The sequence below is a fragment of the Gavia stellata genome, chromosome 11 (assembly GCF_030936135.1).
Source record: "Gavia stellata isolate bGavSte3 chromosome 11, bGavSte3.hap2, whole genome shotgun sequence".
Classification (NCBI taxonomy): domain Eukaryota; kingdom Metazoa; phylum Chordata; class Aves; order Gaviiformes; family Gaviidae; genus Gavia; species Gavia stellata.
The window spans coordinates 15,983,589-16,010,028 of NC_082604.1; the positions used below are offsets into that span (position 1 = coordinate 15,983,589).

The 26,440-nt window shown below is 36.2% G+C and overlaps 1 protein-coding gene across 3 annotated transcripts in view; it reads left to right on the forward strand.

Annotated features, from left to right (window-relative positions):
* The first annotated feature begins 929 nt into the window (after positions 1 to 929).
* The window catches only part of ATP13A3 (ATPase 13A3), a 35,521-nt gene continuing 10,010 nt past the window's right edge, over positions 930 to 26,440 (forward strand). For 2 of the 3 annotated variants that reach the window (XM_059822342.1, XM_009821198.2), the window contains exons 1-24: positions 930 to 1,008; positions 2,934 to 3,107; positions 3,884 to 4,069; positions 4,380 to 4,450; positions 8,114 to 8,194; positions 9,869 to 9,938; positions 10,809 to 10,943; positions 11,728 to 11,800; positions 12,534 to 12,665; positions 13,693 to 13,872; positions 16,759 to 16,916; positions 17,579 to 17,767; positions 18,690 to 18,751; positions 19,343 to 19,493; positions 19,958 to 20,074; positions 21,061 to 21,078; positions 21,170 to 21,323; positions 21,410 to 21,530; positions 22,753 to 22,877; positions 23,810 to 23,988; positions 24,455 to 24,577; positions 24,661 to 24,740; positions 25,389 to 25,431; positions 25,528 to 25,637. In XM_059822342.1, the coding sequence (XP_059678325.1) occupies positions 958 to 1,008; positions 2,934 to 3,107; positions 3,884 to 4,069; positions 4,380 to 4,450; positions 8,114 to 8,194; positions 9,869 to 9,938; positions 10,809 to 10,943; positions 11,728 to 11,800; positions 12,534 to 12,665; positions 13,693 to 13,872; positions 16,759 to 16,916; positions 17,579 to 17,767; positions 18,690 to 18,751; positions 19,343 to 19,493; positions 19,958 to 20,074; positions 21,061 to 21,078; positions 21,170 to 21,323; positions 21,410 to 21,530; positions 22,753 to 22,877; positions 23,810 to 23,988; positions 24,455 to 24,577; positions 24,661 to 24,740; positions 25,389 to 25,431; positions 25,528 to 25,637 (2,783 nt within the window). In that variant the 5' untranslated portion in view covers positions 930 to 957. The remainder of the gene's footprint in view (positions 1,009 to 2,933; positions 3,108 to 3,883; positions 4,070 to 4,379; positions 4,451 to 8,113; positions 8,195 to 9,868; positions 9,939 to 10,808; positions 10,944 to 11,727; positions 11,801 to 12,533; positions 12,666 to 13,692; positions 13,873 to 16,758; positions 16,917 to 17,578; positions 17,768 to 18,689; positions 18,752 to 19,342; positions 19,494 to 19,957; positions 20,075 to 21,060; positions 21,079 to 21,169; positions 21,324 to 21,409; positions 21,531 to 22,752; positions 22,878 to 23,809; positions 23,989 to 24,454; positions 24,578 to 24,660; positions 24,741 to 25,388; positions 25,432 to 25,527; positions 25,638 to 26,440) is intronic. The other variant, XM_059822343.1, reaches the window with a different exon arrangement.

Genomic DNA, 26,440 nt, shown 5'->3' on the forward strand with positions numbered 1-26,440 from the left:
CAAATGAAGGTTAGATGCAGTTTTAATTTAAAAAATGTAGCTTTTTGACTTGGTATCTTTGATTTTCTTTGTTTATGTGATGTTGAAACTTCTGATGAGCCTCATGGTATGTTGTAGCCTTTTGCTTGTAGTTCTTCCCTATTGGAATAGGGATCTGTGTGCACTACGTTCATCTCATAGACAGCTTCATATTTTTCCAGGCCTTTCCCTATTCATGAAACTTGTGATCATAATCTAACCTCAAAGCACCCTTAAAGATTTGCAACTATGAGATTTACAATAAGAAATGAACCCATTGATACAGATTGAACGGTAAAAGAATTAGAAAGAAGGGAAAAGACTAACTGACCATTAAGCATGTCTTGATTTGGAAATATTAAAACTGGGGACTAAATTTCTTTTAGCATGTACTTATTTTTCTGCTCAGATGAGAAATTCACATCTCAAGGGTACAATGCCTTTCCTCTTGAGGGATAGCCTGGCTTCTTGAAAGCATCTGATTGGAGCTATTACATATAGAATGATAGAAATGTGTAATCTTGACCTACTTTTAAGCTTTTTTTACAGGTTTAATTTACATTTCCATCCTGAAGTTTGTAGAATGCATCAAAAGCTGCTTGCTGCATGTAGAATGTAGCCAAGTTAAATTGGTACGAGCTCTTTTCCCGCCTTCAAAGCCTGCTGTTTCTGCAATATTTACTTGTATTCATCCTGTGCTCAATCTTAAAGCTTTACTAGAGCTCCTTGGGTTGTTACTACTGGAAACTAGTAACAGTGCACATTTAAGATCTATATTAATAGGTTGTCAGTGTGTTTTATGTGTATGCGCTTACAGAAAATAACTCAAAGCAACCTACTACTTAGGTATAAAATCAGTAATGTTGCTTCAATTTTTAATTATTTTGTTGTTAAAGGTCTTCCATATCTCAAGTTGAGAAGTTCCATATCATACTAAACATGGAGAAAGAAGAAAAGAAATTTGTCAATAAAGCAGAGGAAGATGAGATGGTAATGAATTCTGTTTGTCTATTTTCATACAGTGAAAGAAACACATTTTCAAGGTGTTCTCTCTAAATGGGGCATATTACATCAGGAAGTGGACTGTCTCGGGTTAAATCAGTTTAGCAATTTTATAAGGTTATCCTTGGTAATATTTTTTGGTATTAAGAAATCTAGCCTTGGGATAGGGAATGTTTTTGTTGAAAGCCTTTGCAAAGGTTCTGGGTTGGCTACATTGAGGTCAGTAGTCCAATAGGTAACAGATTTTGGTACTGAACTTTTTTTTTAAAGGAAAATGGAAGCAAAGTGGATTGTGGGTGGTTTTTTCCCCTTCAAATCCTGGAGCTTTTTTCTTGTCATTTAAAACAGGTTAATGCTCCATAATCTGACTGTACTCTGCATACTCTTGCATATTCGTATTCATGCAGAAAGGCCCACTCCCTAAAGCATGGCAAGCAGTTTTAGGGGTATCTGGTAGCACATAAACTTTGCTTTCTACTGGAGAAATGATATCTCTTATCGTTTGTCCTGGAAGATGCAGCAGTTGGCTTTGACAGGAAAATAGTCGCAGCGGATCTTTAAATTTCCAGCCCATTCTAGAGACAGCAGAAACTACTTGGGGTATATAGGGATTTTGGTTTTAAAAAATGGTGGATTCCTGTGAATTGAAGTCCTTGTTCTGTCTTTGCGCACACTGCTAGGAAAAGCTGCTCTTCACTAGACCAGTTGTAATATAGAGAGTAGGCAAATACACCTTACAACAGATGCTTATGAGCACTAAAATGAATGCTTTTCAGAGGAAATAATTTAGTTTTGCCCCAAAAGAAGCATTAACCTCTCCCACTATCTTTCACCCACCTGTTTTTATTGGTAGGGAGTGAATACTGGCTCCAGTGTTTTGGGGGTAACAGAAGAATGGGTTTTATCTCTGCTTTTTGTCAGCTGAGAAGGCTGCAGAACAAACTTGTTGAAAAGCCTTTTCTTAGGAAAGGCGTTTAAACAGTTTCTAATACTGTTTAATGGCAAGTACAAAAAATTCTCAAGAAGTTGGTATCAATATGAACAATGTGGGTGGGACTCAATGGGAAACTTCATTGCCCTTTTGCAGCAGGAAATATAATCTACTGATGTAATGTAAAACTCAGGAATGTAACACAGCATCTAGTAAGTCACTGAATTATTTTCTGTTCCTGGCTGTCATCAGGTTAAGTTGTTACTTGCCTTTGACCAAGGCACACTTAATACTTTGTGGGTTTTTTCAATGGGAGGAGAGGATTTTTCCAGCTGGTGCCAGTTACAGAACTTTTGACAGTGTGGCTTGGCTTCTGATGTTTCACAGTAGCATTTCTTGTTAACTGGCAGGCAAAATAAGCTAGTTTCTCTACTAAAAAGTAGTGTCTGAGAAATATATTTACAGGCTTGTTTAGAAAGTATGAAATTCAGCTAGCACCAGTAATTCAAAACTATGTATGCTAGCTAATCAAATGCTAACGTGGTAAAAATCAGCATTTGACAAAACCACATATGCTTTTGCTCTTAAATGCTTAGCTGACTTGTGCTGTGTCATGGTCAAAAATTTGGTGGTTCACCGAGAGTGAAGGCAGGTTGTGTTGCAACCTCAGTCCTTAGGGAGCAGTGCAGAGAGGAGACAGGTCCTGCAATGAAACGTTTTAAACAATGTGGACCTTCTGCCCTTGTCAGACTTTTACTGATGTTTGTATTTCTGACCGAGCAAAACAGTGTTCCTTTTTGTTGCTGCTCCATCATGTATTAAGTTTTTAAAATCTTTCCTTCCCTCAGAAAAAGTAAAAGGAGAAAATGGCTTTGAAATTTGATTTGCTTTCAATACCGCACTTTATGAAAAATTAATGTTGGCTTCCCGAGCCAGAGTAATTAAGAGGGTCATTGTTATTTGTTTCTCTGTTTCCATGCAGGAGATTTATGGCTATGATCTATGTCGCTGGAAGTTGGTGCTAGTTATTGTAGGAGTGATCTGTTCTGGTGGCTTTCTTCTCCTCCTCCTCTACTGGATGCCTCAGTGGCGTGTGAAAGCAACATGCAAAAGGACTACGCTTAAGGACTGTGAAGTGGTTCTGCTGAGAACAACTGTAAGTCTATAGGAAGGTGTGCTTCTCCCAGTTTGCAGTTGTTTTGCATCCCTCTTGCTGCTTGCTAAAGTACACAAATCCTTGCCTGCAATGTAGACATGATTTTGTTTTACGGCACTGCAGAACTGTACTTCTTGGTACTGACTGACAGCTGTTTACAGAGGACATAGCAAAAAGAAAGTCTTTGCTTTTGGATTTTAAGAATTAAATATATGAACACTGTTGTCATCAAAAGTTACAAAAAATACCTTATTCATATAACCTGATAACATGGTTTTCAGGTTTCCCCTCCCTTGTTCAGCAGATACATTTGTTGAATTAAGGTGTAACTGTGGACCCAAGTGTGGTTTGATTTCAAGTGATTTTCTTCCTTCACAATTGCTGTGTACAGACCCTGGTTATGATCTTGTGTTAAGTCCTCAGTTATTTGAAGTTGCAGGGTGGGTGCAGCTGAATGCATAGGAATCCCATAGTTCCTCCTACTACAGAACAACTATATTAAATTGTGAAGGGCTGAAGATGTCAAAATTCAAGTACCAAGACTCATTGCCTAAAAAAAAAAAATAAAATTCTTTAGTGCAAAAAATATGCTTTTAGAATTGTGGAAAGAAACTGTTTTCTTAAGGTAGCTGATATTAGCTTGCGGATATCTTCCGTAGTTATGTATGGGCTCTGCTGATCTGTCATCTGTTGTTGACACATTTTGCTACAGCTGTTGCAGTAAAATGCTGTTTAAATGCTGTTTCAACCAACTCATTTTTTCCCCTCTTTTTAAGGATGAATTCAAGATATGGTTTTGTGCAAAGGTTCGCATTATGCCTTCTTTGGGAGCTAATCCTTTACAGAATCCTAACCCTCTTGTACACAAGGTTTCAAATGGCCATGCTGTTCATTTCTGTGAATCTGCTGCAGAAGAGAATAAAAATGATTTGAAAAAATATTTGCCTGTAAGTAAACCTGCAGTACTACTCTTGCTAATTTCCAAAGTGTCTCAAGTAGTATCTAGAGTAAACACACACAATACAGTACATGTGAGCTGATACTTTTGTCTAAAAGGCTAACTCATTCTTTGGGTGGAACACAAATCTTTTCCTCAATAACCTGTTACTGGAAATTGTGGAATGCTTGAAAGATTATTTTGAAAGAAAAGTATTCATTTTTCAGTGAAGTTTTTCTAAATTCACTTTCTTTCGCTGTTTACAGAATAAAGTCAGTCAGAAGGAGAGGTGTTAAGTGGTGCTAGTTTAATATCTGTGTGTGTTGCCCTTGCAGATTCGTTATTTCACACATCACAGTGTGAAGTATTTCTGGAACGATTCAGTTCAAAGTTTTGATGTTGTACGGTAAGAATACTTTTTTCTTTTGTGTTGTGCTTCAAACTGCATTTTTTTAAAAAATACACTAGCATGCCTAAGAACATGGTAAAAATTGGTATCGTATTCTGAGCAGCTGTTTTAGCTCATTGAGTCTTTGAACCATAGTGAGAGCGGGGAGATTTTTAACTCGGTGTGACTTTGGAAGGAAGGTATTTGTTTAATCTACCTTTATCAAGCATGATTCATATAGGGTGACAGGCTGCATGCCTCTGCAGGCCTTTTGCCTGTTCTTGGAGTGTTATTTGAGAATCGGAGCATCTGTTTATAGACAGTAGTTCTTCTATAAACTCTTAAACTTTCCTTCTGATGGAATAACTTAAATTTTTTGCATTGCTGCTGAGCTAGACCCAAAAGGAGTATCTAGAAAGGGGAATTCACAGAATACCTTGTTGCTCACCTTTGTGTGGGTCTGCTGCTACATTTTAGTCCAGTTGAGCTGAATTTGATCCCTCTCTTTGTTACTCTTTAGTAAAAAAACCAGGTCTCTTGCATTGATAGAAAACATCTTTTAGCGGGCAGTACTAGCTGAGCTCACGGAATGTGATGCACTGTATTTTCTTTTATCCAGCAGCATGACGTTAGGGTTGAAGAAGAAAGTTCTTTTTTCTGATGCTGCTGCTAATGCCTTCTCACAGTGCTAACAAGTTAAGTGAACACAGGCTTCTCAGTTTTTGACAACTGCTTGTTAAAATAAGAAGTTCAGATCAGAAATACAACCTCTTTTTAACTTAAATCAATGTTCACTGCATTGAACCATCATGTGGAAAAGTCCAAGCACTATATATAGAAAAAACTAATGACCATTTACTGAAGGAAAGAAAAATAGCCAAAATTTCTGTAAGAAACAACATACTCTGTAAATGGTTCTTATGTTTTTGAAAAAAAGTGTGTACAAATAGTATGGGAAGTTATCAGCAATTACAACAATTCAAAGAAATTATCATAATACAAGCAGTTACAAAACTGAGCACTCTTCCTCTGGGAGGGTGGAAATGTCTCAGTTCATGTGTAAATAATTAAAAGCTTTGTATGCATTTTTTTATGTTAAGCCTCCCATAAATTACAGTGGTGCAGGTAGTGATGCTTGTCATTTTGCATTACAGGGTCCTGTTTTCATGCCTATAGTGTTGCTAATTTAAACTGTTCAAAGGGCATATTTCCCACACATGAGATTAAAAAAACTCAAAATTATACTTTCATGCTAAGAACAGGTATGGGAAAAAATCATACAACTCCACGTGTTTAGGAAAAAATGTTGTTCCTTAGCATTAAAGCAGTGACTTGAAACTTGGCATTTGTTGGCTGTTTGACTGTGCCTTTTGATGTTCTTGTGATAACTCAACCAATTTATAAGCCCCAGAAAAATCTCAGATATGCCTCTGAAGTTATGTGAGCATTTATTCAATCACATTCTTGCTGATATGCCAAACTTTCATTTGTTTGAGGTATTAGCAACGATTGAGCCTGACCACTTGTCTAGTCAGGTACTGTAGCTGAGCTGCACACCATTATTTAGTAATTGGATAATAAAGAGGAGAAACAGCTGGATCTGAGACGTACCCAATACTGGCAGAGTACTAAGTCTTTTGCACAAGGTCAAATAAAAATGAAAGTTTGCTCTAACTTCTCTAAAGTGAGTTAGGTAAGATCATGTAGCAAAATACTAGATACCACCTGCAAAATAATAGCTGAACTTAGGAATGATAAATAGTCTGAAAAGAAGTCTTAAAAATCTGTCTTTCATCGAGATACTTTTTCTTAATCTGCTCCATAGTTTATGTAAAAAACAGAAATTGGTATTACCTAATAACATGGTAGAGAATGAAGTTAATGTTTGTAAAGAGACAGGATATGAGATTGAGGGCTCTATGAGAAAATCCATAAGGCAAGCAACACAGTTGTATTGTGCTTAGATCACGACGACTGCATCATAAAGACAGATTAATTCTGTGCAGTCAGTTATGCAAGTATCCAAACACAGAACAGTTTGATCGCATAATTAAAGACTTAGCACAATACAGAAGGGAAGCAAATTAAGATTTCTTGGGCAACTAATTCAGTTATGAGAGCTTGAGTTTCATATAATTGTTCTTTTTGTAATAACATAATATTAAGATCACTGTTTTAAACACAGGAAATGCAAGTGTAATTGTTCTTAAACTAAATCAGACTTGGTCACATAGCCAAAGAGGATGCAACTTTGACCTTGCATGTCTGTTTTGTTTTAGCTAGTGTCAACTGAATCTATGAGTGAATTGCTGAGTGCTTTATGTAATAAACTGTGTGCACACAGGGTTTTTTTTTAAATGTCCTGGGAATTCAGTACTGTAACAGTACTGTAAAAGGCAGATAACATCCTGCTAGAAGCTTTGTTTTTGCATGGATGTTACACACATAGGTATGCATATTTGCATATAAAGCACTTATTTTTGGTGACCCTTCTTAAACCCACTGTTACATTCCTTTTTGTGCAGGAAAAGAAAAATTGAGTCATTTGGGATAAAATAGGAGGAAAGGCACAGTTATTAACAGGGAATTGTATATTTATTCATCTAAAAATCCTAATTTTAAAATATTTGACCTTGAAAAATTTTAGGGAAACCTTGTAAACCTGTGGCCAGATTAACACATTAACATTTTCACCTTCTGTTCTTTTATGAGAAGTTGGTGGAAACATGGTCCTAGCCTTTGCAGTAGTGAGAATGTTTAAAGCTGTCCCTGTCTTCTAGAGAATGGAAATAATTGTTACTATATATGCGCAATAAAGAGTTTTTTCTTCACTGGGACAACTCTGAATCCTTTTTAGTAGATAACTTAATGGATATCCAATATAAAAAAGACTTGTGTTGCATAGTGCTGGTTTTGTCATGTCATCTGTGAAAGCTTTTTGGAAGGTAATGATATTTTCCTGTGTATCCAAAGTATGTCCACTAGAAAATGCCTGGATATTGGGCATGATATGTCCGATTTACTGAGTTTGGTAGTTGAAATGATCCTATAGCTGTAAACATAATGATATTTCAGGTGTGCTGGCTTATCTGCAGATCTTCTAAATTATAGCATTTGCTTTCACAGCATGTAAAAAAGTCCTGTGAATATGAGTCTTCCCAGTGATAAGGAAGTACTTAAAATGTAGACTGTACTTCAACTACTCATGGATAGCGAGATGCTGCAAAATGGCTTCAGTATAGATTTATTAGATAAATTGATTAATAATTGTTTCTAAAATGCTTCCATTACTACTTAGAGACAAATGAAGATAATTTGAAGAAATATTAATCCATATTGAATTCACACAATGGTTTCTAAAACTTGCTCACTTTTTCTTTTTAGAGGCCTTTGAATACTAGTTAGGCTGGTGTTTTACTTCCTTTAAGTGTATTTCTATATTGATTGAAATAGATAATACTATCCTACAGAGTAAGACGTGTCAACAAGAGGACTGCTTTTAATATCCTATTGGTATCTGCAGTTGTGACAAATATAGCTAGGAAAACATTAATCCATAGACTTTGTTCTTCTATAACACAGTGTAATTCTTGGCAAAGACCTAGCTCATTTGAGTTACTGAATACTTCATTTTAAATATCAGGTTTCTTAAATAACTCATTGACTTTTTCCTTTACTTAGAGGTCTAGATGAATCTACATTCTGTTCTTCAATTCATAACGAACACAGCACAGGACTGACAAAGGGAATGCATGATTACAGGTAATATTACAGTATTTGAGAGAAGAATTGTTTTCATTCTATTACCTGTGCTCAAAGTGTTAACAAAACTAGAAGACAATTGAGTGATTAGTGTTCACAGACAGGCTTTTACACTTCCTTCAAAGAAGGCTGTTAGATGTATGAAAATCTTGTTTTTCTTACCTATACGTTGAGTAGGAACTAGACTCTGATACTGTGGTGAGTTACTTTTCTCAAACTACACTGACCATGGGAACTGATCAGTTGATGTAAAACAAAGTAGTTATTTTTTCCATATAACTCACCTTTAAGTGACATAAATGTTACCATAACATACTGTTGTTGTTGAAAGGTGTGTATGGGTTCACAGGCAAATAGACTGATTCCTTGTGGAAAAGTCCAAGAGTTCTTTAGCTGGAAAGATGCTCGTGTGTCTCAAGCTGCAGATTGTTGAAGGCTTGAAGGGAATGCTGAGGGAGATCACTGCTGCTGCTTCTTTTCTTCCCCATCCTTGGCTAGTGGTCATTGTGAGAGAGGTGATAGTGTGCTAGGTGGCAAATAAGGAATATTGGATACCAGGAAGCAGCAAACCTGGCCTAAACTGTAACTAATTTCTTATTTTAGGAAGATCAGGCTGAAAATTCTCAGGTCTCAGGACTTTGGCTTTAATTTTAAAAGCTGAGTTATAGTATCACAGGTGTGTCCCATAGCTTGCATGGATCTGTCTCTAGTTGGTTGGGGCTAAATGCATTCCCCACTTTTTCTTTTCATTCTGGTTGGCAGGAAAAAAACGGGGGAAAAAATACTAATTTTTTAACGTGCTGTTTTAGACTAACGGTGTAAATATGCTTGTCAAAGGACACAGCTGAAGTGCATAGATAGAGAAGAACTTAGTCTAGAAAAAACCTTTAAAATGTAACTTTAATGGTAGATAGGTCAGGGATTTCTTGGTTCGCAAATGTGAACAGCAAGCTGGAATATTTCTTGTGAAAATGTGGATTTGTACTTAATTATTGGTGTTCTAATTTATTGATACACTACCCAAACTAGAATAGTTTGGGTTCTGTTACATTCCTGGCTGTTTTTTTGCAAACGAGACCTTCTTAGAGTTTAAAATGTGGAAGCATCTGCTTGTTCATCATTCCATTTTCTGTCAAATTGGGTCTTTTCCTACAATAAAAGCATTTTCCTTAAGAACATCTTTTAAAGGCTTCTTCATGTCAATGTCATTTAACCAGCTCAGATCCCATCAGAGGGTTCGTTTCTTGCTCCCCTTTTCATGATTTGCCTTTCTTCATGCTAAGAGTGGTAGTAAGATACAGAACCATGAAAACAGTGTCTTACTGCAGGGTAAGAGTTAACACTTGTTTGAGTTTAAGTTAATGAGAGCCCCATATGGCTTTCAGAATGACATGTTTAATAACATTGGACCTATACACAGTTTACAGGGAAATCTTATTATGAAAGAACCTAAAAATTAAGTTACAGTTTAAATTGAAGTATAAAATAATTATCTTTGTATTGGATTATCTCACTGGGTAAATGTTTTCTGATAAACGCCTTTTGAAACAATATGATAAATAAAAGGGGGCACAGATTAAGTAATATTTTATTTTTTCTCATATTAATGGGATTACTTTGAAGTGAATAAGATTTCTAATAATTTTAACTGTCTTGGTATTTTTCTTAATGCAGAAAAGCATTCTATGGAGTAAATGAAATTGCTGTGAAAGTGCCTTCCATTTTTAAGCTTCTGATTAAGGAGGTAAGATCTTTACTTAAATTAAAAAAAAAAAGTGTATCGTTAAAAGTTACTTTAAGTACAATGACTATTGGACTGGTCTTCAAATAATAATGTAAAACAGAAACCTTCCCCCAGAGCCCACCATTGTAAAGCAAAATGATTTGGACCTTTGTTTTTGAGCTCTCCAAACTTAAGAGGCCTTAACTGTAAGCTCTTCAGAGTTCACAACTTGGTGACTTAGCAAGGACATTAGAAAATGTGTCAGAATTCTTTGAGAGGATATGCATCTTATTTTTTTTTTTGTTAATTTCAAACATGAAGTGACTGTTTGTGTTCTCCATTATCAGCCCAGGGATTCTACATTACAACATACACATCAAATCAAATGTGTTCTTGCATATATTTTTGTTGGATTTGTTCCATTTTCCTTGTATCAAGTGGATTTGAATAATTGACTTGTTATCCATGTGCTATAACATTGCATGATAGAAACTTTTGAACAAAGAAACTCTCCAACCTGAACTAACAGAGTAAGAACTTGAAGTGTCAGTGCATTTATTAATAAGAAATAGATAATAACATCCAAATTAATTTAAGAATCGTAACTTAAGGTGCATCAGATGTTCCTATCATTTTGCTTTGAGGTGTAGGGGGAAATGCACGCAGTCTTAAAAGTATGTATTCATGTATTATTTTAGTGAGAACTGTGCTTTTGGGGGGTTGAAGAAGTAGTGAAAAAGAGGGAGTAGTTTGGCAAAACCAACAAAAATCACATATAACTAACTGAAAGGTTTATCTCCTCCATGGAGGAGGAGGATGATTCTGACTCTATTGTGACGGAGAATGCATGTGACCTTTTGGTGTAACTTCAGTGTTCTGTCACTCTTCTAGGTTCTCAACCCTTTTTACATTTTTCAGTTGTTCAGTGTGATATTGTGGATCACTGATGAATATCACTACTATGCATTAGCAATTGTGATCATGTCTGTAATATCCATTGTTAGCTCACTCTACACCATTAGAAAGGTAAGTTCAAAGAAAACATGCATCAGCTTTTTACTGATTGGTTTATTTTGATGTGAAATTGTCTACAAATCTTTAAGAATTTTTCAGAGGTATATGTGTAGAATATTGTTTTGGGTTTTCCCTCTTTGAGCTGAAATAATTTGGATTTACAGTTCTTTTAGAGACCCTTCTCTGCTGACTTTCGATGCTGTTGAATCAGTATGTTGGCCTCAGATAACAGAAACACTACCTCACTCAAATACAAGTTTATGTACCAAGTTGTATTGACAGTAGTGATTCCATCTTGCATTGTATCCTTCTGTTTGAAAAAGTCCAACGGAATTGATCACCAGCCAAATGTGTGGACTCTTAAATTGGTGATGCATTTTTCTCTGTAGCCTTTGCTGTAGCTGATGAAAATCAAAGTAGTAATTATCCTTTAATTGCAATCTCTGAATTCAGACCAGAGACAAAAAAACCCCTGTTACCTTAATCCAAGTTCATACAATTACTGCAGTTTTTATTTAAGTATGTTAATGACCAAACATTTTTGACATTTTATATGGCAGTGTATATTTGTTCCCAGAATGCTGTTAAAAGTAGGAACCTGTCCAGATTGATGCATTCAAACTTTATTTACCCGTAAGTTTCCTAAACTATATTCAAGAGAACGTTTTGAGTAACATTTTGTTGTAAAAGAATGTTAGTAAAGAATCTCATCACCTCTACTTGTAGAGATAGAATGTGCTTTTAGAAGAAGACAAGCTGTGCTTTTAAATAATGAACTGTTTTCTCCCCTTTGCAGCAATATGTTATGTTACATGACATGGTAGCAGCTCACAGCATTGTCAGGGTTTCTGTCTGCAGAGGAAACCAAGGTAAATTTCACAGGTGGTTTGGAAGGTTGAGTTTAAATTGTTTATTAAGTGTGGGTGTAAAGTTGGTGTGCATCTGTGCTTTCTTTGATCAGCTTGAAATGCTTGCATTTCTTAGCAAAATTGCCTGGGAAAAGAAGTTGCAAAGTGGAATTTGGATAGGATAATCACCTGTTCAGGATTATCCTTCCAGATATTATTTTTAGTGAGTATCAAGTTTGTTGTAGATTCCTGTTTCTCATTATCTAGCACTCCACATATGTAATTGTCACTGTAGTTTCTTTCTTGGCTTAAAGATGCGCATGTGTGGGGTTTTCATTACAATTTATTACCCAGCATGGGCTGCAGATTGATTTCTGGACTTTTGGTCGTTTGGATACCACAGTAGTTGAAGATGGTTAGGTTGTGGTGTGTGATACTGTTTTGTAAGACATGCATTTGTGTTGGACTCGTGTCTTTATGCTGAAGTTATACTTCAGTTAATTGTTAGTATCTTTTGTACAAGCTTGATTCCCTTTGTTAGTTATGATGAACTATATCCATGTGCTCTAAAATTTAATCTGTGATGGAATTGGGTTTATCAATGGCTTTTTCTGTATCTTTTAAAAAACTTTTTATAATGCCATTAATAAAATGGAGTATAATCTTAATTGTCATCCTTAGCTGTGAGGATCTTTATCAGGTTGTGTAGATGGTGGCTATTTTCAGGTAAACTTGTTTGTGTTTTAACACTCAGAAATAGAAGAAATCCTTTCCACCGACCTTGTGCCTGGAGATATCATGTTGATTCCATCTAATGGGACAATTATGCCATGTGACGCAGTACTTCTCAGTGGTACTTGCATTGTAAATGAAAGTATGTTAACAGGTAAGGTAAACTTGATACAGTTTTGCGTAGCTAAATGCATTAGTTTATACCTGTGTGCATGCTTAACTTGCACTGTGCTCTAGCAGAAGTGGATATGTTTATTTTGCTTGAAATTTGTATGTTCTTGGAATTATATAGGCTTTTAAATGCTTTTGTACTTGTGTTCTGCTTATCTGCAACAGCTACCTGGTACTGCTTGGCACCTCCAAAAATGAGTGATAGTTTCTTGTTGAAAAGCTTTCTTCTTGATAGTTTGTTGTCTTGCCTCTTGACTTGGTGTTCTCAGTGCAGATTGAGTTCTACAGTACTTTTCTTCAGAAAATTTTTGCCCAAACTTTTTAGCTGCTTCCAAGAATAAAGGTAGTGAGTAGAATGTTCTGCTGTATTTAAAACCAGTAATTATTATCTCAAGTTGTGCCTGCATACTCTGAAACCAGAGACCTGATGTATTTGAAGGACAGCTTCAGTGAATAGGATGGACTTTTTGTTATTCCTAGGAAAATCTGTCCAAACTGGTAGGATTTAGAAAACTAGTTCAGAGATTGTGTGTTTTATCATGTTCAATTCTTTGAATATACTTGAGCCTCTGGCTGCTGCTAGCAACTGATAACAATTGATTGCAGCCTTATCTTGAGTGTACTCAGTCACCGAAGGAGCTGAGAATAATTTTCTTCAGCTTCTAGTTTTTCTGAGTAGAGATGGGGTGATGCCTTGCAGCAGGAGAAGAAAGCTTGTCCTGTTTTCTTTCAATGAACTGTATTTTACACCTATCTGATTTGAAGTAAGAGGCACAAAAGCTGTATTGGTGAATAACGAACAGAGTTAAATAAGATTTGGATAAGGAATCTGGTGAGCTGAGGCTAATGGGTGAGAGATTACCTAATAATGTGTTCAAAGGAAGATTACTTCTTCCATAAGTCTGCTTCTGTGCTGATGAAGTGAGATTATATTGTTCTACTTGAAGTTGTGAAGGGAAAAAATGTCTATTCTTATTTGATCTTGCTTAGAGATTCTTTTTCCATTTAAGGTGAAAGTGTTCCTGTCACAAAGATTAATCTACCAAATCCTTCAGAATATCCAAAAGCAATGGGAGATGAAATATACAGTCCAGAAGTGCATAAACGGCATACTTTGTTCTGTGGAACCAATGTCATTCAAACCCGTTTTTATACTGGAGAATTGGTCAAAGCTCTAGTAGTGAGAACAGGTATTGATTAAGTTGATCACTTGTTAACATACTACTCGCTTTTGTAGGTGTACGTCAACTAATACTTTGGAGTATTGTGTTGAATGTTGCTAAGCTTGGATAAATGAGTATCCCCCAAATAATTTGATAAATGTCTTTCAACAATAGTGGAACTAGATAATGGCCTGGAGAGTATCAATTGGCAAGCAAGAAAGTGAATCAGTCTTTAGCATCAATTTGAAACTTATCTGAATGCATTTTCAGGTCCTTTAGATGTATTTTACGGTGTGTTGGTTGAACTACATATGCCTCTCTGAAAAGGTTTGGCATACCATCGAATTGGGTGGGTAGGGGGGAATGGCTTATTTTAGAGGAGTCGTTGGCCATGTCAAATGTTTTTCTTTGCCCATAGTTTTGTCAAAGAACACAACATTTCGTTAAATGTGTTCGATCTAGCCCTTTCTACAGAAGTGCTTATTCATAGTAGTATGTTAAAGGTTTGGTTTTAGATAATACAGATGTTCTATTAAAAACTATTGCACAGACTAATGTAGTTGAGGGATTCTGCTTTACAAAGATGATCTTAAGAAAACCACCACAAAACAGATGAACGTAAGCTATAATCCAAGCTCCAGTAGAATTGGATAGAATAAATTTGACTACATTGATAGAATACTACTTAAAGCAAGTTTTCCAACAAGTAACTTCATCCTAATTAGCCTCTTCTTTCTCTGGTGTCTTCTCTTCACCTTCTGTTAGTCTGTTTTAGCAGTAAATGTTCTGATTTTTTTTTTTATTAAATTCATTAATGTCTTTCTAGAGGCTTTTATTAGTCTTTTTCAAAGAAAAATATTTCCCTTCTCTTGAGCACATCTCCCCTTTAATAATGTCCATCTCAACTTCTTTTGTTGCATAAATAAGAAATTTTACATGCCCAGCCTGGCATGTATATACAGATAGATGGTCCAAAACAGGAACAGAAATGTACTGCTGAAGTCTTATTTCTTCTACTCTGCAGGAAGGATAATGCCTTTTTTTTTAAAGTCTGGAACTCTTACAAGGAGAACTGTAATTGCTTCCAACACACTAAGTCTTACTGCCCTGACATCTGAATTAATTTTTTCAATCTGCACTTTGCCCATGACAGGTCAGAGTTAGCACCTATGTTGTAAACAGGATGAATTTAGCTCTGTGGACCTTGTTCAGATTTTACGTGTGGACAAGTATGCTTTTCCTACTATGACTATATATAGAGAGAGAAGCAACGGGATATGAAATCCTTTCTGTTCTCCTCTCTGGTTTACAGGGATGGCTTTTAGGCAAGTAGGGAATTTCCCACTTCACAGAACTGGATAGATGCCACAGCGCTTGTAGCTTCTCGCTCCTAAGATGTTCAGTAGTAAGAACTAAAGTAATTCTTACCTAGTGACATACAAGTAAAAATCCCTTTATCTGAGGAAGGGGGATGACACAAAATTGAAGATACTAGAAAATTTACTTTCTTTTAGAATTCTAGGAGAGCAGAACTCCATGTGGTTGTGTGCAAAGGTGTGTAGTCTTAATCTTGTCATAAATCAGGACATAAGATTAATCTGCTGGGACTGTACTCACAGTACTCTTCAGAGTTAAGCCTTTAACATGAAATGTTTGAAATGTAAAGCTGAAATATACATAAAATACTGATGAACTAAATGTATTCATTTTTATTGCTCCTGAAACTCAGTTCATGGATATGTTAGTGTGTATGTCATTGTGGCTCCTATTGTAGTTGTAAAGAATCTCTATGTCCAGTGTGTTCTCAAGACACCACATGAGGTTTTCATTTATTGTTTTACCCTGCTGTGTTCTAGCCTATGTGGCTACAGACCCTTCTGCAAAACCATAAAAAAAAAATCAAAAGTAGTTCTGATTTCTTCTTTTGATGGCTGTGTCGAATTATAAAGCATTTTTGACTAAATAATCAAGTACATGCTGACATGATGAACTTTGCTGAATAGGCTCATGGTTTGTATTCTGCAGTAGCAAATTCAAAGCCTGGAGGCTTCACGCCTTGCTCCTCTTGTGATGAACATCCTCTTTAAGACTGATGCAATAGCTGCTTTGTTCTGGTAGAATCTTGTATGCCTCATATCAGCGCGGAGGGCTTAGCCTTTGCTATGATGGCTTGCAGACTGAGAAGCTGTCGAGGAGCTGTCACTAATGCCAGCAGACCGACGTTGATATTGAGGTTGTAGTAATAGACTTTGAAGTCTAAGCAGATACAAAATGTTTCGGGCATATGAAATTGGGCACAGGCCTCTTCAAATGTTGGGGCAAAGGTTCAAGGAGGATCTCAGGGTGTCTATTGGTTGTCTCACTCTAAGACCCTTAGAAGTCTAGTCTTCTAGTTTAGGTGTCAAAATGTGATCAAGAGGTGGGTTTGTCCAAAAGATGACTCTGTGCACTGCAGTGTTTTCTGAATCTTTCTGGCTGTCGAAGGAGCTTGCAGAGACTTGCCATTTAAGTACTTAAGGTTGGACTCTATGAATAACTTCATTTTCTTTTTGCAAGGACTGGCTTAATTAGTCAATTAATAAATATACCCACAAGCTCTGCACTGTGACGGACAAAATGCAGTACAACAAACTCTTCCAGGCCAAACCATTTGAGGGTTTACTGCTGCCTGTAGAAGCGGGGTTCATTTGCATCAGCTGCATGTCCTTGCCATAGGAGAGAAACACTTAGTATGATGTGCACATACATTTTTGAAGCACCTTAATTACAGTATTGCAAAACATCTGTTACTGTGTATTGAGAAACAGTCTTAATGAAATGAGTAGCTTAAGGGTTTCATTGAGGTTTTTAATATATTTGAATAGCTTTGCTCTTGTTTATACTTTCACTAACTTACTCCTTTTTTTTTCCTAGGCTTTAGTACTGCTAAAGGACAGCTTGTTCGTTCCATACTATATCCAAAGCCAACTGACTTTAAACTTTACAGAGATGCCTATTTGTTTCTCTTGTCTCTGGTAGTGGTGGCAGGCATTGGGTTTCTTTATACGGTTGTCAATAGCATCTTAAATGAGGTATGTTTTCACTTCTGGTCCAGAACCGCCTTATTTTAGAAAAAGCGTTGATCGTGATTTCCAGTACACTTCAGATGATGAGAAACAATTTGATTTTAAGTGAAAATGTCTTTGCTTTATTTTGTATTAATGGAACGAGAAAGACAAGCTTACCGAGAAGAAAACTGGGCAGAGAAGCAGAATTTGAATATATTACAGTGTAATTTGAATTTACCTCAATTTCTACTGACCCAATTACTAGATTTTTATCTTTATTATATGCAAGATTACCATCTGACTGATATCCAGTTGGAAGAAGTAGGATACAACACATCTAAAGCATGCTGCAGGCAAAAAATCCTTCCCAAGAAAATGGTAACTGATAACTGTAACTTTTTCTCTCCAAAAATTTTGTATTATTCAGTTACTGTTTTAAAGTGATATATTTGCAGGGGAAAAAGTGAAAACCTGAAGTTATGCGTTGTGGGTAATTTAGGATTGGATTATCGCGGTTGCTGATGGTGGGTGAAGATTGTGCTAAGTTTCTGGGCAATCCAGAACATGTCATACTGGGGAGAGCAATGTGTGGATTTTGCTTTTGGTAACAGTGATGTAATGCTTCAGTGGGATAGTGAATCTTTAAGTAGTGAGTTCTTGTTCATTAACTCTGATGTTTATTGCAGGTTCCAGCTCATACCATCATCATCGAATCTCTTGACATTATCACTATCACGGTGCCTCCAGCACTCCCTGCTGCCATGACTGCTGGCATTGTTTATGCACAAAGAAGGTTGAAAAAAATTGGCATCTTCTGCATCAGCCCACAAAGGATAAATATTTGTGGCCAGTTGAATCTTGTGTGTTTTGATAAGGTTAGGTGAATTCTGAAGCTTTGTGTTGCCACCTGGAGAGGCATTGTATTATAAATGGGAATTTGTATAAACAAGCAACTACAAGAAAATTCATTACTTTCATATAAGTTAGATCATTTTTGTCCTGTTAGCTTTCAGGTATTCAGTGTTTACCACCTGTTAACTCAATTCAGTCTGCTCTAAAAAGTTGTTATAATACAGAGCTGCTTTCTTATCTCAAGACTCCCAAGTCCTAGCTTACTACTGGCACCCCAGAAATGTGAGAGTTGGGATCTATTAGGGGTTTTATTTAGTAGGCAGGCTTCTGAAAAATGGAAGTGTGAGGTCAGACTTGTTTCTTATTTTCATGTATTTCCGTGAAAAGCCAAACCATCTTTTGTTATTATTCCATAACAGAAACATTAGAGAAGCACAGTAGTGCACTAGCTGGAATCCTTTGCTTTTAGCTAATTCTTAGATAAAATTTATTTTCCTCCTTAGATTTTTATCTAAAATCTTAAGTACACACACTAAGTTTATTATTTCCCTTGTAAATATATTCCAGTTACTGTTTTAGCTATGTAAGAAAGTAGTACTAAGAATTTAGTACCTATTTTCTGTTGCCCCCAACCCCTGAATACAGAGTGTTCAGCTATCATCTTTGGATTTTAAGGGTCTGTTTCATTTGTCCTGCCTCCAAGGAGGGGCATGTTTGCTTTGAATGTTTTTAAGTTATTTAACAGAGTTGGAACTTAGTTACTAGCAAAAAGCAAGGGAGATACTGTATTTCCTGTCCTGAAGTCTTGATTTTTAAGTGAAAACAAAATAAAATATATTGTTCATGTGTAATTTGGTTAATTAGCTGTTAATTTTTGCTTTACCTGAGGATAACTTATTTCTGAAGGCTTTTTCTTCTTTCCATGTCCTTTTGTTTGTTTTGCAGACTGGCACGCTTACTGAGGACGGCTTGGATCTTTGGGGAATTCAACGGGTGGAAAGTGCTCGGTAAGGATAAGCTCAGAGCTGATCGCAAATATGATACTTAGCTGTGCTGTAACAGCTTCAGCAGAATAGAATAGAAAATTCAGTGTGAGCTCATATATGTTTGCATTTCTGTAATGAGCTGTAAGAATGCAACTGAAAATATGGTTTAGGTGTAATGAAAGTTATAACTCTAACAAATTAAATTCCACCTCAGCCTCATAAAAGTGTGAGACCTCGTTAGGTTCATACTGCAGAAATGATGCAGTTAAAGTATAGCATGTTTCCTTAATCCTGTCCTCCTAAGAGATGTCTCTTTGGGCTGCTGAAATGAATTAGCTTAGCTAATTTGAGTTAAGTACAAAGTGATAAGAGGCCTCTGTATGAGGGATCAAACTAGACAGTGAATTAACACAGAGTTTTTGAAGGAGGCAGAAGTTGTGACCATTTCTGAAGATTCCAGCCCAGGGTCTTTATCTATTTGCTGTGATGTGTGAAAATACAAGTGAAGAGACTTGTGCAGTCAATTTTCTTCCGTTAATCTAAACAAACTTTTTGAATTGGCTCATAATAAATAATTATAGTGCTAAGCATATTATAACTTCATTGTTTTAGTTTCCTTTTGCCGGAAGAGAGGGCTTGCAGTGAGAGCTTGCTGAAGTCCGAGTTTGTTGCTTGCATGGCAACTTGTCATTCCCTTACAAAAATTGAAGGGGTACTTTCTGGGGATCCACTTGATTTGAAGATGTTTGAAGCAATAGGATGGGTAAGTGTCTGCTTATTTCAAGAGAAGCAACTTTTTTAAGATTAGCAATCTAGAATTTCCTATGCTGTTATATACAAGATAAGCCATTATATGCTGTTTCAAGCTGTAACTGTAAAATGGTGGGCTTTTGACAACACATGTGTGCAAAGGAGGTCTTAATATGAAAATGTTCAGAAAATGTGTTCTGTGCAACAATTCATAGAGCTGAAAGAATCTGAAGAGCTAATTTACTGCTTTCTGATGTTGTGTGTGGCAAGGTTTCAATACATATAATAAACGTGTAAAATAGCTAGGTGGATATTAAGTTAACTGCTAAATTAAGACACTTAATTCTCACAGGAAATCTTGTTTAGAAAGATCATTGCACCTTGGGCTGACTTCCAAGGCTGTCTTTTTCTGAAAATTACATTATGAGAAAATCAAAGTTAATGAATGTATAAATTAGTTGATTATTTTTAATACAGATTTTAGAAGAAGCAACTGAAGAGGAAACAGCCCTTCACAATCGAATCATGCCAACAGTGGTTCGACCTTCAAAACAACTTTTCCCAGAATCCAAGCAAGCTACAAATCAAGAAATGGTATAAAAATTCAAAGCAGTTCTTTCAGTTAAAGTAATCTTTCGTGTTTAACAAATACGTTTTACTGTGTAAATAAATTTTTACATTTATGCTGTGGTTCTGGCTGATATAATTCCATCAGGATCAAAACTATGTGGTTTTTGATGGCAAAGATAGAGAAGACATGTTTAAACTGTTGTTGAAGGTAGTGGTTCAGTATATGCCACTTTAAAGGTGAGAAGACTGATTGCAAGCACCCTTACAGAGTGGTTATAAAGTGCTGTAATGCTTTTTGAGCCTATGCATTTTAATATTAGTATCATTACCAAATTCTTTCTGTGCTAATGAAGGGCTTAGGTGTGCTCACCTTGCAGGTTCAGTTAAAACAATCGTTTCTGTTAATGTCACTGCATGGTGCAGAATTCTCGCCACCATTGTACCTTAGAGATGTATGTTTTAATTAAGTGCCGAGTTAAAAATAAAATGTCCTTGACAGATCTAAAATTTTCTTCTACCTGCATTTTGAAGTATTTTTTAAACAGGAGAGGAAATTTTAAACATGTGACTGTATATCCAGATTATCACAGAGCAGGGTAATGGGAGGGTATATCAGGTTGGTTCCTCTGTATGAGTGTTATTCTAAGTGGACAGAAGTGTCTTTTTTTGTTCAGAATTCAGTGTACATGCAAGCAGTAATTATTGTGCAGTAGTTGACACATGAACATTCTTGAAGCTTATTGCATGATAACAGACACAGGTTGGACTATGAAAGGTCTTGCGAATTCTAATCAAGAAATCAGAAGTTCTACTATGTCCCACTTAAAGGATACTAAACAGATGCAGTATATTCATATTTAGCTTTCATGAAATCCATTGCAAAAATGGTGTGACGTTATATAGAGAGTGCTCTGTAGATTCATTTACTGATTTATGTTGAAATAGTTTGTAGCTGAGAAAATACTTAAAAATTAATACTTACACTAAATGTATCTTTTTCTTTTTTTTAGGAATTGTTTGAGCTTTCGGTACGTATGCTTTTTCAATTAAACATGTACCTCTTTTTTCAGAATGTATGTGGATGTAACCCTTTTCTTCCTTCCTTCCTGTATGACACAGACCAGTTATGAGATTGGAATTGTGCGCCAGTTTCCTTTTTCTTCAGTTTTGCAACGTATGTGTGTAATAGCGAGAGTTCTAGGGGAGAAGAGAATGGATGCTTACATGAAAGGTGCCCCTGAAGTGATTGCCAGCTTGTGTAAGCAGGAAACAGGTAATGGAACAAACTATTTTTATTTTTTGTGTAGCTCAGCTGTAATATGAATAATTTTAATAACTCTAAACTTGACCTTTTTAAAGTTCCTGTTGACTTTGAGTGTGTCCTGGAAGAATACACTAAGCAGGGCTTCCGAGTTATTGCTCTTGCTCACAGAAAATTGGAGTCTAAGCTTACATGGCACAAAGTCCAGACTATTAATAGGTAAGAGTGACTTCACTTTTTTACTGAGTAACAGACTTTAAAGAGGCATGCTTTGAATTAATTATGTAATGTTTATTTTTGTTTAAATCAATTACTGCTCTTCTTTAGCTTTCTTCTGTCTTGACATATGTAGTTCCTTGCATTCTCTGTTTGTGCGCTGGACAACAGAGAAATTTAAGATAAGGAAGTTTTTCTGCAGTAATATGAATTCTGAGGAACATCGTTAAGCTTGAAATTAACTGTAATAATATTTCTTCATGAGGTTTAATTTATGCTAGTGTGGCAGAAAACCTCATCTGATTTCTGATTTTTTTCCTTTTTTTTTTTTTTTAACTTGAGCATATAATCTGTGTCTATTGAAGATAATGGCATATAGTGGAAACCCTCCTGGGCATGTTTGATTTAGTTTCTTCATCTGGCAGCATGTCTATTTTCTCATTGTAAAGCTTGTCAGAAAGGTTTGCAAGGTAGAAAGGTTTCTTCCTTCAAAGAGTAGTATTTCCTGTTAATTACTTTTCAGCTGGTCCTAGTTTTGTGGATAATGCTGTCCCTTCCATAGTGTTTGAAAGTGTAGCATCTCTATGAAAATGCCCACTTTGACTCTGTTTTTTTGTATCAGTGCTGTGCACAAGATGAACTTTTTGCAAAACAGTACAAAGCAGAGAAATGGGTTTTCCAATTTCAGGTGTGAAAATCTACAGTAGCAGTAGAATACCCAAGACTTGTAAATACACTGACTTTCATGTAAACTAAAGTTAATTAGTTGCTTTACTTAACTAGCTAATGTCTATTAATCTTACTAGCCTTGGTAACATAATTCGGTAGCTTTGTATGTTGAGGTTCAGCTAGTTTGGAAATCAGAGATCTGCATTCTAAACAAATCTTAAAATTTGGTTGTGAATACAGTTAGTTTCAGAGCTTTTTTTCTAGCAAAACCCTTTCTTTTTGAGATCGTAATTTCTTTCAGAATGAATTATTGTGGAAGAAACTGAACAACTGTACTTGAGTTGTACATTTTCTCATACTGGTTTTAAACTAAAACAAGGGAAATAAGTATAAATGAATGTTAATGATGGTATCTCTCAGGTCACTTTTTATTAAGCAAATTCTTCACTCTTCTAATCGTTAAAAATAAACATTTCCTTTTATTTTGATAAACAGAAAATCAGGCTCTTTAAGCTGCATCTAATAATTGTTCTTTTCCTTGCCTCCTTTTGTACAGAGATGCTATTGAAAGCAACATGGATTTTATGGGGTTAATTATAATGCAAAACAAGCTAAAGCAAGAAACCCCAGCTGTACTTGAAGATTTGCATAAAGCCAACATTCGCACTGTCATGGTTACAGGTTAGCATGTAAACATTCATACTTGGATAAAATCTGTCTCTTTTTGACGACCTTTTAATTGTAGTGTATGAAGTAAAATTTTAGTGTCAATAGGCTGAGATTACACTGTATGTAGAGCAAGAGGGAAGTTTAGAAACTATTGTGAGAATATTCAGACACCAGTCGGTTTCTTTTTGGATGAAATTTGCTTTGATAAGTCAGAGATCAGAAACCAACATGGGGATGAATTCTACTTTGTAGCTTCCTCTCCCTAGCTCCATGCACAGGTTACTTTATACTGAATTGAAGGGTGAAAAACCTTGGAGGTTTTCTAAATCAGACTAGCTAAAAGTCCTGGTCTAATCTTATGACTGACCCTGCTTTGAGAAGGAGGTTGGACTAGATGACCTCCTGAGGGTCCCTACCATTTTTAATTACATTGTAAGTCACTTTGTAATGGATCTTTTTCCAAGAATGACTTCTTACGTTCCCTTAAGTGGCCTAGGTATCTGTGCTTAGTGTTTTGCATACAACCTGTGTACGTGTTTTTTTTAAATCACAGGTATTGCAATGTTGGAATAGTGTTTTGATAGGCTAGCAATACAACTCAGTGTTTGTCTTGCATGATCTGTGACCATGTTTAAAAAGCAGCACTTTACATGGCCCTGTGTTTTCTGCCTGATTTTAGATTTGGTCAATAAGAGATCTTTGTGGCTGAAAGAAGCGAAGCATACAGAGTTTCTAGTGATGCTAGTGCAGGGGAGGGGTTTAACGGGCTAGACACTGAATTTTGTCTGTAGACTTGGTTTGCCCTAAGGTTGTCACTGATACGTTAGGCAGTTTTCTTCCTAGTTTAAAACTGCCTTTGTTAGCTTTTCTCTTATGTGGAATGTCAGTGTACGCTATTTATCCTTTTCTTAACTTAAACCTATTTACATGCAATTGTTTAACAGGGGATAACATGTTAACTGCTATCTCTGTGGCCAGAGATTGTGGAATGATTCTACCTCAGGATAAGGTCATTATTGCTGAAGCACTACCTCCAAAGGATGGGCAGGCTGCCAGAATCAACTGGCATTATGCAGATACCCTCGCAAAATGCACTAGTTCATCACCAGCCATAAACTCAGAGGTAATATGAGCATTATTATGCCCCTGGAGTGTAAGCAGTTAGTTTTACTGTTGAGTTTCTTTTTATCATATTCTGTTAAGTAGCAAATCTGCTGTTAAGTGTCAAATCAAAACTGATGTACTAGTTAACTTTCAGATCTTAAAATACCAAAGAGTAGAAGAATAGCTGGGGGAGCTAGGTTTTTCAACTGTGATGCAACATTTGACACTTCATTTGTGCAGGAGACAGGTTTTTTCCACATTTCGATCTGTTAAGACTGCTCTAGCTGCTTGTAGTTGAAACATTAAACCACATTTTCTTATTACTAAATAAGTGTTTTCATTGTATGAGGTTTTCTTTCAAGTAACGTTCTTAGAAACCTCTTCTAGTGTGGGATCTCTAGGAATACCCCTCTGAGTATTAGCTTGAAATTGCAAGGTGTCTGTGTAAATACACTACAGCTGGAGTATTAAACTACTTTTGATAGGATATTCCAGTTAAATTGGTCCATGAAAGCCTTGAGGATCTCCAGATGACCAAATACCATTTTGCAATGAATGGAAAGTCATTTGCAGTGATTTTGGAGCATTTTCAGGACCTGGTACCCAAGGTGAGCATTTTACTTGAGTATGGGCACTTTTGACGGTGAACAGACTTTGTCCAGTGAGCATTAAGAAATCTTCTGTCTTCCAGCTTGTGTTACATGGCACTGTGTTTGCTCGCATGGCACCTGATCAGAAAACTCAGTTGGTGGAAGCTTTACAAAATGTAGAGTAAGTATTTGCTTAAGCATAGAAAGCAGGAGAGTTGACAGCGTTTGGTGTGGTAGGAGGAAAAAATTATGTATGCTCCTAGCTGTTTTGCCAAATGAAAAAGGCTGGGCTAATACAGCTTCCTTGAGTCGGTAAATCAGCCCGTTAGCTGAGCTGGAGTGAGAGTAGTACCATCTGCTGGCTAGTTGTGAAAGTTTCAGACTTTTCATGAAGTTATAAATGATGAATAGCTAAACTGACTAATATGTTTTATAAATCTGGTTGCTCGGCTTAATAAACAAATCCATCAAATGTCGTCTGTGTGTTAAAGAAGTATTAAAGGGATGACTTCTGTTCACATATGGTCAATATACCACTGTCTGTTGGAGTCAGGCCTTGCAGCTATACAAAATACTACAGAAGTCTCTTTGCCTAGAGCAAAGATGCTTTAGACCACCTTGGAATGACAGGGGGCTGATAACCATTATTGGTTACTTTTCTGTCTACTTCTTTATAATGGCAACAGTAATAGCTTTCAGCATTAACGATCGCTCATTATTATGCAAACCCTGAATAAGTCAAATAATATAGAAGTATTTAATGAAGTAAGCTAAATGGACTATGATTAGGGAATGGTCCAGAATGCTGACATCTGTTTGGTTTTTGTAGTTACTATGTGGGCATGTGTGGAGATGGAGCAAATGACTGTGGTGTAAGTATATTTTTATTTTCCATACAGAACTGTTCAGTTAAATTTTACAGCTAAAGCAAGTTTTAAAATGTTCTCTATTTCATTGTTAACTGGCAGGCGCTAAAGAGGGCACATGGTGGTATATCTTTGTCTGAACTTGAGGCTTCTGTGGCATCACCGTTCACTTCCAGGACACCTAGTATTTCCTGTGTGCCAAAGCTGATCAGGTAATGCCACTTACTGTGAACTTAAATGCATCCATGTAACTCGTTTTGAATACTCTGTATTAGTATGTGTTTGATGCTGTAGGAGGCCAGTTTGAATTAAACAAGCCATACATTTTCAGTAGTTCTGTTTCTTTACTGAAGGTACTCTGAGCAAAGGCTTGCCATATAGCATGATGTAGTATTTTGTTATAAACCCTTCTGTCCATGTAAAGTTAATTTTTTAGAGTGTGAGCTACTACATGTTAGTATTTAATTTGATGTCTTAGTGACTATGCTAGTTTCCATAAAGGCTGTGTGTAATTGCAAGCAGTAAAATCCTTCAGATAACTGTTCAGCACCATACAAAGTAGAAAACAAATTTTCTAAATAGGGTTTGACCAATTTTTTATTCTAGAATTGGAAATTAGGTAATAATTTTGGATAAAGGTCAGCCAGAGAAGAGTCTAGTTAAGTCTGTGTGGAACTAATGAAGTAATGCATAATCGGAAACATTTCTGAAGTCAGCAACTCTGTGGCTGACTGCATGTTCATTCAATCCATGTAGTAAACTAGTGCTTCATAGATGCTTTTGCAAGCAGACCTTAATTTTAAAACCTCTTTTGGAAAACCACATAAAGTCCAAAGAACACTGAAGTAATGTGGTGGCTCAGTTCAGAAAGCATGCTCACAACTTCGATGTACTTGAAAGTGTACCATTCTGACCCCTTTTTCTCTGGATGCCTTCAGCTTAACGTCCCTCAAAGGGTTTGCCGATACGTTTAATTGCAGCTAACGTTTTGCTAAGCAGAATTAACTGCTTGCAC